The sequence below is a fragment of the Halichoerus grypus genome, chromosome 13 (genome assembly GCF_964656455.1).
Source record: "Halichoerus grypus chromosome 13, mHalGry1.hap1.1, whole genome shotgun sequence".
Classification (NCBI taxonomy): domain Eukaryota; kingdom Metazoa; phylum Chordata; class Mammalia; order Carnivora; family Phocidae; genus Halichoerus; species Halichoerus grypus.
In genome coordinates, this window is record NC_135724.1 from 17,025,253 (window position 1) to 17,038,166 (window position 12,914).

The 12,914-nt window shown below is 49.1% G+C and overlaps 1 protein-coding gene across 9 annotated transcripts in view; it reads right to left on the minus strand.

The window, feature by feature from the left end:
* Positions 1-12,914, minus strand: part of NEDD4L (NEDD4 like E3 ubiquitin protein ligase) — a 332,582-nt gene that overhangs the window by 7,418 nt on the left and 312,250 nt on the right. For all 9 annotated transcript variants that reach the window (XM_078060261.1, XM_078060259.1, XM_078060260.1 and 6 more), the window contains 6 exons: positions 8,504-8,577; positions 6,170-6,230; positions 4,761-4,820; positions 3,215-3,322; positions 1,797-1,893; positions 1,103-1,175 (listed from right to left, as the gene is read on the minus strand). In XM_078060261.1, the coding sequence (XP_077916387.1) occupies positions 1,103-1,175; positions 1,797-1,893; positions 3,215-3,322; positions 4,761-4,820; positions 6,170-6,230; positions 8,504-8,577 (473 nt within the window). The remainder of the gene's footprint in view (positions 1-1,102; positions 1,176-1,796; positions 1,894-3,214; positions 3,323-4,760; positions 4,821-6,169; positions 6,231-8,503; positions 8,578-12,914) is intronic.

Consider the following 12,914-nt stretch of genomic DNA (forward strand, 5'->3'; position numbering starts at 1 on the left):
CCAATTTTCCACAAATACAGTTTCATGAGAATTCTCTCCTAGGTACTTTGAGGGCGGGGAGGCGTTTCCCACGACGAGTGTTCGGTTGCATTGTGCAGCCCAGAGTGGGCTCTCTAGCAGTGAGGTGAGGAGGAGGACCGTAGGCTCACCATTTTCCAGACGGCCCACCTCCACCTGCTTCTAAGAGCAAGAAATAAAAGCCTGTGGGGGGAAACCAACCCAAGGCACACAGGCGCTTGGATCATTCAGAGCTCCCCCAAGAGCTGCTGGGTTTAGGGCACTCCTCAGAGACACAGGAGGCCCCTCCTCCTGCCCTGCATCCTGGAGGCCTGAGGGCTGCCTTGCTCCACACCTGTCTCTGCCGCTGACCCCGGGGGACAGGGCCTCTGTCACACCTCTCATGCTCCTCCAGCCAGTCGTACTGTTGCTGAACTCCAGAGATGTTATTGATGGCCATGAGAGGCCTATTTTTTTTTTTAAATATTTTTTGTATTTATTCGTTTGAGAGAGAGAGAGAGAGAGAGAAAGAGAGAAAGAAGAGGAGCAGAGGGAGATGGACAAGCAGACTCCCTGCTGAGTGCGCAGCCTGATGCGGGGCTCGATCCCACGACCCTGCGATCACAACCCAAGCCGAAATCAAGAGTCCGACGCTGAACAAACTAACCAGCCAGGGGCCCCCATAAGAGATCTTTTAAAACAAAGTTTCTCCAGGGAATTTTATCCGAAGTTCTGGGGATAAAAACCAACTTAAGGTTGGAGTAAAAATCCAATCTGCCTACAGAGTTTGAGAACCGTCATTTCCGTGTCGAGTGAATACACAGTGGGATCTCTGCTTCTGGGAACGATGGGGTCTCGAGGAGGAACTCCCCCCACAGCATGGGGGGGGGTTTAAGCCTGTATGAGACAAACGCACCGGGTCCAGGCAGACCCTGGTTTGAGTTTTATCAGCATTACAACTTCCATTTCATCGCCATCACTTGCACCTCGTACTCTGCTCTTCGTGGGCAGGCAACATAGCCTTCTGGGACCTCCAGCCCAGCCTCAGCCCCGGCTAAGTATTTAAAGCCCTTTTTGTGGACAACTGTGTGTTTCTGACACTCACCATGTGTGAGCTCTGGGCAGTTTTTCAGGACTCCCCCATTGCTCTATTGTAAACAGCTGAGGACCATTGGAACCTAGACAAAGACAGAGAAATAAATAAATGCCAAGCACTGTCGAGGCAGGCAGACAACAAAGCTAAGGTGGGGCTTCAGGGAAAGAGACGAAGGTGGGCGGGCGTGCCCAGGGGGAGCCCGAGACCCCCTCCCTGGCTCCCAGACAGTAGTGAAGATCTGCTGGGGGAGAAGCAAGAGGCCCGCACAGCCTCAGGGGGCACGGACCCCGCATCACTTCAGATTGGAGGCACGCCACATCGAAGAGCACGCAGGGGTGCAGACAGGTACAGCGTCACTGCCGAACCCCACGAGCTTACACATAAAGCTCCTTTCGGGGGGAGGAATGAAGCTTGAGTTTTACTATGCAGAGCAGAAAGAGTGATTCTCTAACATCTCTACAGTAAGCACGGAGCAATTCTGTCTCCTGGAGGTACGGAGTCCTTCAAGATACACCACAATACAAAACAAAAAAAACAGAAAAGACCAACTGGTCTCTGTACAAACCCGAAAGCGCCCCCCCATCCCACACGGGACCTGCAGGGGACACGCGCGCCTGGGGGGCCGAGCCTCGCCGGGCCACAGCGGACGCCTGGCTGCCAAGTCGCAAGAGGAGAGCAGAGAGTCGCACAGGGCCCCGCTCACCATAAAGTTCGGCGAAGCCGTTCATAGGTACTCGGGACGTCCCTGTGACAAACTGCAGTAACCGGATCCGCTTCTCGGCGTCCATGAGCAGCACAGCCTAGGGCCGGGGGCAGAAGGTGGTTAGAGCGCCGTGGGACACCCGGCACACGCTAACGCAGACACACGGGACCCCATCGTCAACGCCGCGGTGTCAGACCGAGACAGGTGACTGAAAACGGAGTCTTTTTTTTAATGGGCACCAGAATACCACCTGTGTCATCTCAGAGAATAAGAGGGATCACAATGTCTTTTTCTTCTTCCGCCAATAGGTCAAAAGAAATGAAATACAAAGCAAACTCTTTGGTGGCACTGAGCTCATGTGTGCGTGGGTGAGGCGTGCCAGCAGCCCCCGGGCCAGTTACAGACATCCAGTGTTCGAGAAGCGCCGACACCAGGGAAACCCGGGTTACGGTGTGAGATTTCAGACTGTAGACAAATTCTCTAAAGAGAACGTTTTATTAAAAGAAAAACAGAGGCCAGGATAGGCCCCTACAATACCCTGTGCATGCTACACATCTGAATCAGGACAGGAACTGAGCAGACCGTGGACCGGGCTTTGAAGAGTCTGCTTTTAACATCTTCTCTCTCTCCACTACTGCTGGCACTTGAAACAGTCTTTATAATAGAGATTTAGAAATTAAAACAAGTTATAGAAGTTCTTAGTTGTGTAAGTAAGCAGTCAGCCCTTTTCCCCCCTGGAATTGTTATTTTTTTAAAAAATATCTTATTTATTTATTTGAGAGAGGGAGAGGGAGAAGCAGGTTCCCCACTCAGCAGGGAGCTGGATGCAGGGCTCCATCCCAGGACCCTGAGATCATGACCTGAGCCGAAGGCAGACGCTTAACCAAATGAGCCACCCAGGTGCCCTGAAATTGTTCTTTAGAAGGCAGTTTATGGTCTCTCCCTTGGACTCAACTCATTTCTATTTCACTTCTCTCCTAAGCTCAAGAGAAGGCAAACACTGGCCCTAAGACAGTAAATCACATTTCATTTGCATCTCTGACTGAAGGATGTAAAGATCAAAATGTTTGTTGGAATTAACCAATAAAATGGGGAAAATGATTTTTTAACCAAAAACGGCATCTTGGAAAAGTCAGCCCCAAAGCACATTTTGCCCTGAGAAGCCTCCCATTCTTAGTCACATGTTGGCAGGCCAGTTCAGTCTCTTGTACCTACTTCATCCTACTCGGTGGGTTCCTCAAAGAGAGCTGCTTTAGTCAGGTGGTTAAGGAAGGACAAAGTGCTTTGATAAGGATCTACCTGAGGCAGGGACAGCTCTCCACTAGAGTTATGGAAAAAGAGCAGGGAGGGCTGCTTTCTGCCCCCAGGGGTCCAACCGAGGCTGAGGAGCAGGACCACCCAGGCAGCCATGGCCTTACCTTCCAGAACCACTGAATGACAGGGTGGTTTGGGCAGTAGCCATTCTTGTAAATAGAATGTTGCCTCCAGTCGTTCACATCCACATCGCCAAGGCCGCACATCAGCAACTAGGAGGGAGATTGAGCAGACGTGAGTGGGGCCCTCGTGAACGCTGCACAGATCACCCGTGGAGGAATGGCCTTTTCTCAACACTGGCATTTTGTCATCTGCAAAGCAGGTAAGCTGGCAACTCTTAAAGACGCATGACGGGGACATCACTTTCCTGTCCCTTCAGATCAGAGAGGCAGCGCAGGTAAGGAGGGGGACCCAGTTCTAACGCGTGTTCAGGCCACGTTTCGTGGTGGAAATGCCACTCCACGTCTGTCTCTGGCCCACGCCTCCAACATGTGCCCGGGGCTCAGATTTTCTTGCGCTCCCTTTACAGCTGCCCGTTACTCCAGCTGTTTGCCCTTCTGAGACCCTGTGTGTCTCAGGATGTGAAATGTCTCCCGACCCCCAGGGGAATCAGTGCTGGCAGCCCAGAGCTCCTCTCTGCCAGCTCGCTGACCAGAGGTGCGTGGGTGCAGACCTGCACTAATGCAGTGACCGGGTCTGCAACGGAGTCTGAGGCTCCTCGGGCTGCCTAACCCCCAAGCAGGGAAGGAGTCCTCGGGGAAAAGGGAGCATGATATTCCTGCAGAGGCACCAAAGAAAAATGGAAGGAGAACCAAACCAGAAGGCGGAGAATAGATCCTAGGCCTGACTGTGCCCAAACCTTGTTGGGTAAACCCAGAAGGTTCTTAACTGCTGCCCCCACCTCAGTTTCCCCACTTATAAAACCAAGGGCTCACACTATAGGATTTTGACATCATCTGTCTTCAAGTTTCTATTTCACGAAGAAGAACAGAAGGCTAGTCTGTGAGACATGGTTCATCGGATACGTGGCCTGGACAAATGGGTGACAGGTTCTCCAGACACAGCCTCCTCCTTCTATTTCTCTCAACACAACACAGGGTGAGAGATCCCTGTGCTTTTTAAGTTGCTGGTTTTCCTCTAGGTCAACACAAAGAAGTTGAAACAATCCAATATAAACTGCCTCCTGCTACTACCTTGTTGTCTTCTGAGGTTCTTCCGTATGCGATATAAACCAGGTCAAGTTCACAGAGACGTCTGTTCCACAGCCCCTGCTGCTCACGTCCTGGCCAAGGTCACATGACTACCACCGTGTGGGGAGGAGGTGCAGGATCTCAGCTGCTGCCCCAACTGGATGTCCCAACCATGACTCTATCAGAAGCAATTTTCCTTACCTGGTGCTCCTGGCCATGAACCCAACCCAGCTCGGTGGGCCTCTACTTGTCTGGTGTGCCCCAGAACTACTCTCTCCTGGGTGAGGAATCTACAGCTGACTACTTCCACTATTCCCTACTTGAAGATCGACACACGCACCCCATAAGAGACATAGAGTAGAATCCATCCCAGCTTACTCCCTAGGACATCATGGGTCAGAGAATAATAAAATACCATTTAAAAATATCTAACTTTACAGAAAATGTTTAAAATACAAACCTCCAACTCATTTTCATCAAAAATTTTAATCAAATCAATAGGAAGCAGTTCTGTGAATCCCTGAAAGAAAAAAAAAGTCACCCTAAGATATATTTTTCCTTGAAAGAGACAAATTTTACAGAGAAAACAGCCAGGAAAAAACACATTTTTTGCTGATTTATAGATCAACGACAGTATCCCATAACTGCAGTTCTAATAAAAACAGCATAGTCCCAATGTAAAAATTTAGAAAGGGAGGAGAATCTAGAAGGTTCAGGTATTTGAGCAATTTCAGAAGCCCTTCGAAAATATGGGTTACTGTAGGCAAATTCCAAAAGCCATTTATGACATAGCTATGAGTCAGTATGTCCTAGAACGCATGAGCCACGAATGTGCAAGAGAATATGTTTAAAAATAAGGTACTGAAGGCACAGAGATGAACTACATAAGGAGGCGGTGTGATCCAGGAGAGGAGAGAGGAACGCAGAGACCCCGCTCTAGTTCCCGGGTTCACACTGACCACCGGACTGGTCTGGTGAGATGCTCCATGCTGCTGGGCCTCGCAGGTGTCTGGTTTCTGAAAGTGGGATCACCTGGGGCGAGGCCAGCATGGAGCCTCCCGGGTTTCTTATGTAAATGAAGTCTGAAACCTGCTGTCCTCTTGTAGGTCTAACGCACATTCTATGCCCCAAGTCCCTGAAGTTTTTGAGTGTTCTGCGGGGCTTGGGGCTTTACTGCGGGTGACTGAGCTGGGGCAAGCCGAGGAGAGCGTTGCCCAATGAGAACTCTGCACTGGTTCAGTGGGAATTTATAATGTACACTTGGGGCTTGTTTCTACCTTCTCTTTACATAACTAAACCTGTTATCAAGACTTAAAAAGGAGTTTTACTTTTGGTCAGAGTGAACCATTTTTTAAAGAAGATTTTATTTACTTATTTGAGAGAGAGAAAATGAGCAGGGAGAGGGGCAGAGGGAGAAGCAGACTCCCCGCTAAGCAGGGAGCCCGATGCGGGACTTGATCCCAGGACCCTGAGATCATGACCTGAGCCGAAGGCAGACGCTTAACCGACGGAGTCATCCAGGTGCCCCCAAACTGAACCCTCTGTAAAATGAGGAATCCCGCCACCCTCTGCTAGGGGCCTGGGAGCATCGCTGACATTAAATATTTGGATCTGAGGAGTGGCTGCTTCACCCTCTAATAGGAGGAAGTTGGCACAACACAGGTCGGTGTTAAGACAAAAACCCAGCCGAAGACCATGTGTTTTCCGTGTACCTGTGTGGAAGCGGAGTCTGTGAGGGATTCAAGGAGAAGCAGGGCAAGAGAACACCAGATGAAGAAAGGGTGGCTGAGTGCTCCAGGCCACCAGCATCCCCACCCCAAGGACCAGAGCCCTCCTCTCTCAACCCAGGACTGAGGGCGCACAACTTACCTCCAAGAAGGCGTTCATTTGCTTTTGGACCCTGTTCACAAATCTCCACTGGATGACCAAGCTGCGGGAGCAACGGGAGAGTAGTGAACCACCCTCGTCACCGCAAGCCCCATTTGCTTCCTCACACCTTCTCACCCGGGGAGGGGAGAGCAGAGGAACCCCCACCATGGCGGACAACAGGGAGGGTGCAGAACCGCGGCACGCTGGATTCAGTAATGCTTTCAGGAGTAGCTGGGAACCTAAACTCAGAGATCATTTATTCCCCCCCACCCCCGATCAAGCCTTAGTTTAGCAAAGTTGCCTACAGATAGGACTACGGGGACAGAGAGGTAAAAAAGGTCGTGGAGTGTGAATACATAGGTGCATCATGCATGCACGCACACGCAAACTCACGCAAACACACACCCACCTCTGCATAAACGTGTACATAGATTTTTTTCCCCCTTTTTTTCAGATTTCATTTACTTATTTGAGAGAGAGAACAAGCAGAGGGGAGAGGCAGAGGGAGAGGGAGAAGCGGGCTTGATCCCAGGACTCTGGGATCATGACCTGAGCCGAAGGCAGATGCCCAGCTGACTGAGCCACCCAGGGGCCCCTAAATATGTACATATGTTTTTAAAAGGAGTATCTAGTACAACATTTTGTGATACATTTCGCTCTGGTGTTCAGTATACTGTTTTCAACAATGACACATAACTTATCAGCAAAATGATTTATGCTAATCCTTTAATGCCAAAATTTGGAGGATTAATGATAAGACCTCTTGAACAGAAAGCATTTTCTCTGTGATGATGTTTCGGGCACAGCAGAATCTAATGCTAGGTGAATCCATGCTGGACTCCAGCGAAGGCATTTTGTCGTGAGACAGACCGAAGGCCTCCATAAAGGGCTCTCCCTGCGAGGTGCCACCATGGCCACGGCCCTCCAGGCCCAGCCCCTCTGCACACGCCCTGCTCAGCCGCCTGGGGCTTCACCGCACTGCTCAACCATCAGCCCCAGAGCCTTCTTGCACCCCAGGGGCGCCCATGTGCCGGGGGGCGGGTGGAGATTTTCACCCTCCTTTCTTTTCCAGTGAAGCCACCTGCAACTCTGTCCAAGGCCACCCCCCAGCAAACTTGAAACCTAAAGGAATTAACGGCAAAGGATGATGTACCACATGTATCAAATGTCCAAACACTCAGACTTCAGGCCCTAATCCCCCCTCAGAGGCAGTTTTTGAAAAATCCATTCAAAGCCTATACTTTCAGATGAAGACCATGGCATCTGCCAAGGTGGCGTCCAGCCTGCTGAGACTGTCCAAATTCAGAACAAGTGTGCCAATTAATGTGAACAGGTAGAACTGTACTGTCTTATTCCTAGGTGGGTTTTTTTTTTTTTTTTTTTTAAAGCACAGCAAGCTTTTAACTTGTGAGGACGGGCGGGGAGGGGGCATGTCTGCTAAGCATGCTTTGTCAGGGTCTCTAAGTAGTGAGTGGCTCCAACACTCTCCATTTCTCCCTAATTAGGAAGGATGGGTTTTTCTTTGTAGAGGACACTAAAAGATGCCAAGACTCTAGGCCAATTCTTCAAATTCAAGTCTTCTGACCAATTACATTGAGCAGGGAGGAGGGAACCAGCTTGTCGAATGCAGACACTGGGACCCGGGCACCAAACACCGCTGTGCTGACCTCAGCCCTGCACTGGGGCTAGCGAGGGAGATCCGGACTTGTGTGCGTGAAGCATACATACCTACCAAAGAGGAAATCGTGTAATGTGCCCGACAGACAAAGGCCTTCTGGCCAGCATAAATGCCCTAGGATTGCTTAACAGTTGGATTTCCAAAGGACTAAACATTTTGTTCCACCACTGAGGCTAAGATTGGGTTAAGAAAATCATAAATATCAGAAATAATTCACTGTGTTTGCATATGTGGATTTTCTTATCCATTTTAACAATTTTCTTACATTTTCATTACGGAAAAGAAGTCACTAGAGAGAGGAAATATTTTATTTCTGGTTGTTCCTTATTTTACCCCACTGGTTGTTGACACTATGTTCCAACACAGCAAATCTCAATTTTAGACTACATATCACATCCTCCAAAAGCATGTTTGTCATATTACTCAATACTGTACACTTTTTTCTCCTTTTATGACTCCCTCATAAGGCAGCTCACTGAAGTCATGATACAAGGCCCAACTTTCCATCTTATAATTTGACTTCCTATTAGCCCAGCCAGAAAGGAACTCATATCACTGAAAGTGTGCCCACAACAGGCATGAGCTGTTTTAGAAAGGGACATCAACCAAACAGCTTGTTCAATTTAATAAAAGGTTGTAAATCTGCATATACGTACTCAATATATTCCCTCTTGTTTTCATTTGTCACCATTATTTCCGACCCATTAGGCTTCAGATCCACTTGATAGGTCTGTAATTGCAAAAATAACACAACAATCACCATCATGAAGTTACTGTGCACATTACTGAGTAATAATGTCTTACCAAACAAGATAAGCAACATTCATTCAGAAAGACTTTCCAACAGATGGGCTCTGAATCTAAGAGAATATCTAACGAGGCTTTTAAACTTTTGAGATGTTACACATTTAAAGATGTTATCAAAGGTAAATTATTTTGAGGTTATTTATGAGTTTTAATTATTCTTCATACATTATCAACAATGGAGAAGAGCACCATTTTGTCACCTATTCATTTATCAAGAAATTAATCACGTGTAACAGAAAAGACAGGGAACACTCATCGAGACTACCGAAATCCAAATTCTAATGCACTTTCTGAAAATTAGATTTTATAGTCATAAAAGATGATGCATGGAATTTCTTTCAAAAAGGAGAAACATAGGGACTTTAAAAAAAAAAAAAAAAAAAAGGGCAGCTTAAGAAGCAAGGCTGAGGGATGGATTTACCTGCTGTTCTGAGAACCCTAGCTTTCTATGTGCATCCGGACACCTCCTTGCTCACTGCCTGGACCAGCTCCCTCCCGCAGGGCCACCCAGCACTGTTAAGAGCAAAGCGGCTGAAAGCAAGCATGGCCTTCTTCTGTGCCTCCGGCCGGCCCTAACTCAGTATCATGCCGTAGAAAGCAATAACTAGCAGAAAGCAAGGGAGGAACAGACCTTTTTTTTTTTAAAAAAAAAAAAGTTTACTCATAGAAAAATTTTTTTTTTTTAAAGATTTATTTATTTGACAGAGAGAGACACAGCGAGAGAGGGAACACAAGCAGGGGGAGTGGGAGAGGGAGAACCAGACTTCCTGCTGAGCAGGGAGCCTGATGCCGGGCTCCATCCCAGGACCCTGGGACCATGACCTGAGCCGAAGGCAGACGCTTAACGACTGAGCCACCCAGGCACCCCTCTCATAGAAATTTTAAAAGAAAAAATTACCACCCACAAGTCTCCTATTCAAAGATAGCCACATCGATGTTCTGCTGGGATCCCTTTCTTTTCTACGCAGAACTGGCTATTTCAGAGAGTGAGGGTTTTCCAGAGTAAGTCTGCGGGTCACATCCATCATGAGGGAGAAGAGATTCGGATCGGCGATGAAATCTGCTGCTCGGGCAGGGGTCCACCGTCAGCGATGCCTCCCCTGCTGGCCTCACGTGCCCGGGACAGACGGAGCCTCTGTGACCCAGACACGCAGCCCGTCTGCCTCCCAACGGTCTCCCGATTATGTGCAGGATCGCTGCTCCAGTTCGGGGTTTTCAGTCAAAGCACGCTGGTCATCTAATCCTTTTACGTTTCCTTCTTTCTCCTTTTCGTCTTATTCAGGGAGTGATCTGGTGTTTCCACCCCATGACTGAACTCCACGCTCTACAATGTCACTCCAACTCTTTACCGTCCACAATGTGGATTTCAACTGTTACCATATTCTTAGTTTTCTTTGAGCCCCTCCTTCCTGCCCGCTTTCCCCTTCTCCATGGCTGTCCTCCCGTCTGCCTGGCTCTCCCTGTGATTGCCTGCCTGGCCTCAAGAGGCCCTGGCAATCCTCAACGATGGTGGACACTTATGCGTAGCGTGTGAGGTGGGGACGTTTCTTAGAATAGAACCGACCGTATTCATTTATACCGCTGCATTTTTAAATAAGCTCCTCATGGCTTTTCCTTTTCTCCCCCTAAGACGGTCTCCCTGTTCCCTTTCAGTAATGGAGTTTTCCAGTCAGATCCACACCAAACAAGTTAATAAATCCAAGCCCAGTTCTTGGTACTGAGAGGTCTTCAGCACAGCTCAGCAATACTAAGAATTTTTTCCAGGAGCTGCAATTTCCAGAGAGCTCTGGAATGAGAAGACCGACCTCAGAGAGCGACATGGGGGAAGGGCAAGGAGAAAAACCCCTCTGGTGCCTCCAAAAGCCAACACCCAGTGAAAGGGAGGAGACAGCCCGCATTGCTGACTGCAGAGAAACCGGTCTTCCCTACACCGTTGGTAGGAGTCTAACAGCTTCAGCCTTTTGGGAAGATAATTTGGCAAGAGGCATCAAATTTTAATTTGCACAGCATCCCTTGTCATAATACTTTCTCTTCTAGAATTTATACCAAGGGAAAGAAATTGGCCAGATCAACAAAATGTATATTCCAAGATTATAATCATTCTGCGGCCTATACAGCAAAATCCCGAACTAGCCTGCATGCCCAGCAATGGGGCATGGTTAGAAAAGATACGGTCTAAGACATGGAATTCAGTGTAGCCATTAAAATGGATTACCTCGACATTTCCTGACACGGAAAGGTAGCTGGGGTATATTAAGTTAGAAGTGTATGTATCGTACAAGTTCATTCTGTAAAAATAAAAAATCTTGTTTGCATGTGATTATAAAGAATAATTCTGGAAGACAGAAATCAAAAGTTTAATCGTGAATTTTCTCTAGGTGGTAGGAGCTATGGATGATTTTTATTGTACTGGCTTTGTGTTTATTACTTAAATTATTAGTATTTTGTAATCAGATAAACAAATACCATCGTTTTTGAAGGAAAAAAGAAAGGGACCATGCTGTCTGTGTTACGTCAGGAGGTTAAGCAAGCAGTCAGTCTGTGGGCAGCCGTCTGGCTCTGTGGGTGACTCTGACTGCGGGTCCCTCGGGGAGGCGGTGCTGGGGGCTCACGGGCAGGCAGAGGAGCTGGTTTCCAGCTCTTGCTCCCAGAGCCTGGCCATCCGTGTCTCTCAGTGCAGTCCAGTTCTCTCCTGCTCGGGGTCCTCACTGACAACACCTGAGGGGGAAGTAGTGGGGGCTCTTCCAATTCCACGTCTTCAACTGGCTGCCAAGGGCCAGGCACAGCCCGCTTCCTGTGGTCCGGGTGCAGGGTTAGGCTCGTCACGGGGGCAATCCCGGAGCGGTCCCCACGAGGCAGGCCACTGCCCCCGTTTCCTCGCTGAGACGGAGACTCAGCAGGACGTGGAGAGTGGCTTCCTCCCACACCACCGTCTCCCCACCACACCGAATACATACTTCCTCTGTGTGAACACCTGCTTCTGGGCCAGGGTCATCGTTGTCTTGTGTCTGAACTCAAGGACCCGGGATGAACAACACTAACACGGCGCCTGCACACAGGAGGAGCTCAGTATGTGCTTCTGGAAAAATCCTTATTCTTTTTTAAGTCTACTGGCCTGAGTACGAAGTTACCCCTCTTCATAAAGACTATACGTTAGATCAGAGGAACCTCTGAGGAGATGGGACTCACACATCTAGACCCTCTTCCTTGGCAGGTTAAAGCTCTGGATTCACACACCCCCCCCCCCCCCCCCAGATCGTTGAACGATGCCTTACATCGAATGTCCGAGGAGTCTGCTGAGAAACTGTGTGGATCCTATCGAGTGAGTGGGACTTGGGCAGAGCGAGGTTCGCCTGCCTCTGGCCCCATCCTTGGGTGCGCTGCTCACTGCTGGGTGAACACCCACCTGCTGACAGGACACGTGCCCCACGAACCCTGTGGGATGAGCCTCAGGGTCCAGGCAGACATGAAAGCGAGCCATGGGGCCGAGGCATCTGAGTCAACCGCCCTTCTACCTTCTTCCCGTTTCCTACAGGTGTCATCTGTCTAGCTCCTTGACCTGGTCTTTGAGGAGCCAGAGCCTCTGCCCACCTCCTGCCCCCGGAGCCACCCCCACATTAGGCTCTTGGTCTGGTTCTTCCCAGCTTTGGCCAAGATCTTGCCCCCTGTCTGTTGCCCATCTTTCCTCCTAGATCCAGTTTCTGCCTTTCACTCATTTTCTTCCCCTATGCAGTTTCTCGGCCTTTTTTTTCATTGTTGCCCCTTAAGAGCCCTTTCAGACCCCCTCCCCTCTCCCTGCCCCTTTCTTCCCATTAAATCTTCATAAACAGATCCATCCTAATCCCGAGGCACATACTGTGGCCTTTTGGGAGCGCCACAAGCCACCGTTAATAGCTGAGACTTTTTTGTTCTCCAAGAGCTAGTTTTCACCCCCTTGGGGGTGATATCACCCCAGTTGAGAATGTATGCCTTCACCTAACTTATGCCTGGTCCTAAGAATTTTCCTGCAGGCTGCCCAGGCTCCTAAGAGTCCACACTTCTAGTCTTCAAAACCACCCGATCAGATGCGAAGTTGCTGAACCGGCAACAACGAATTTCTACTTATTACAGCTCTGAAAGAGTGCCTCCTCCTGCGGGTGTGGGTGCGTACGTGCGCCCAAGTGCACGGTTTATTCCTCCTGCTCGGCAAAGGACGACTGTTCGATGCTGAAATCTGTTCATCTGAGACATTCATAGGACGCCCCAGAAACCTGTGGCTCC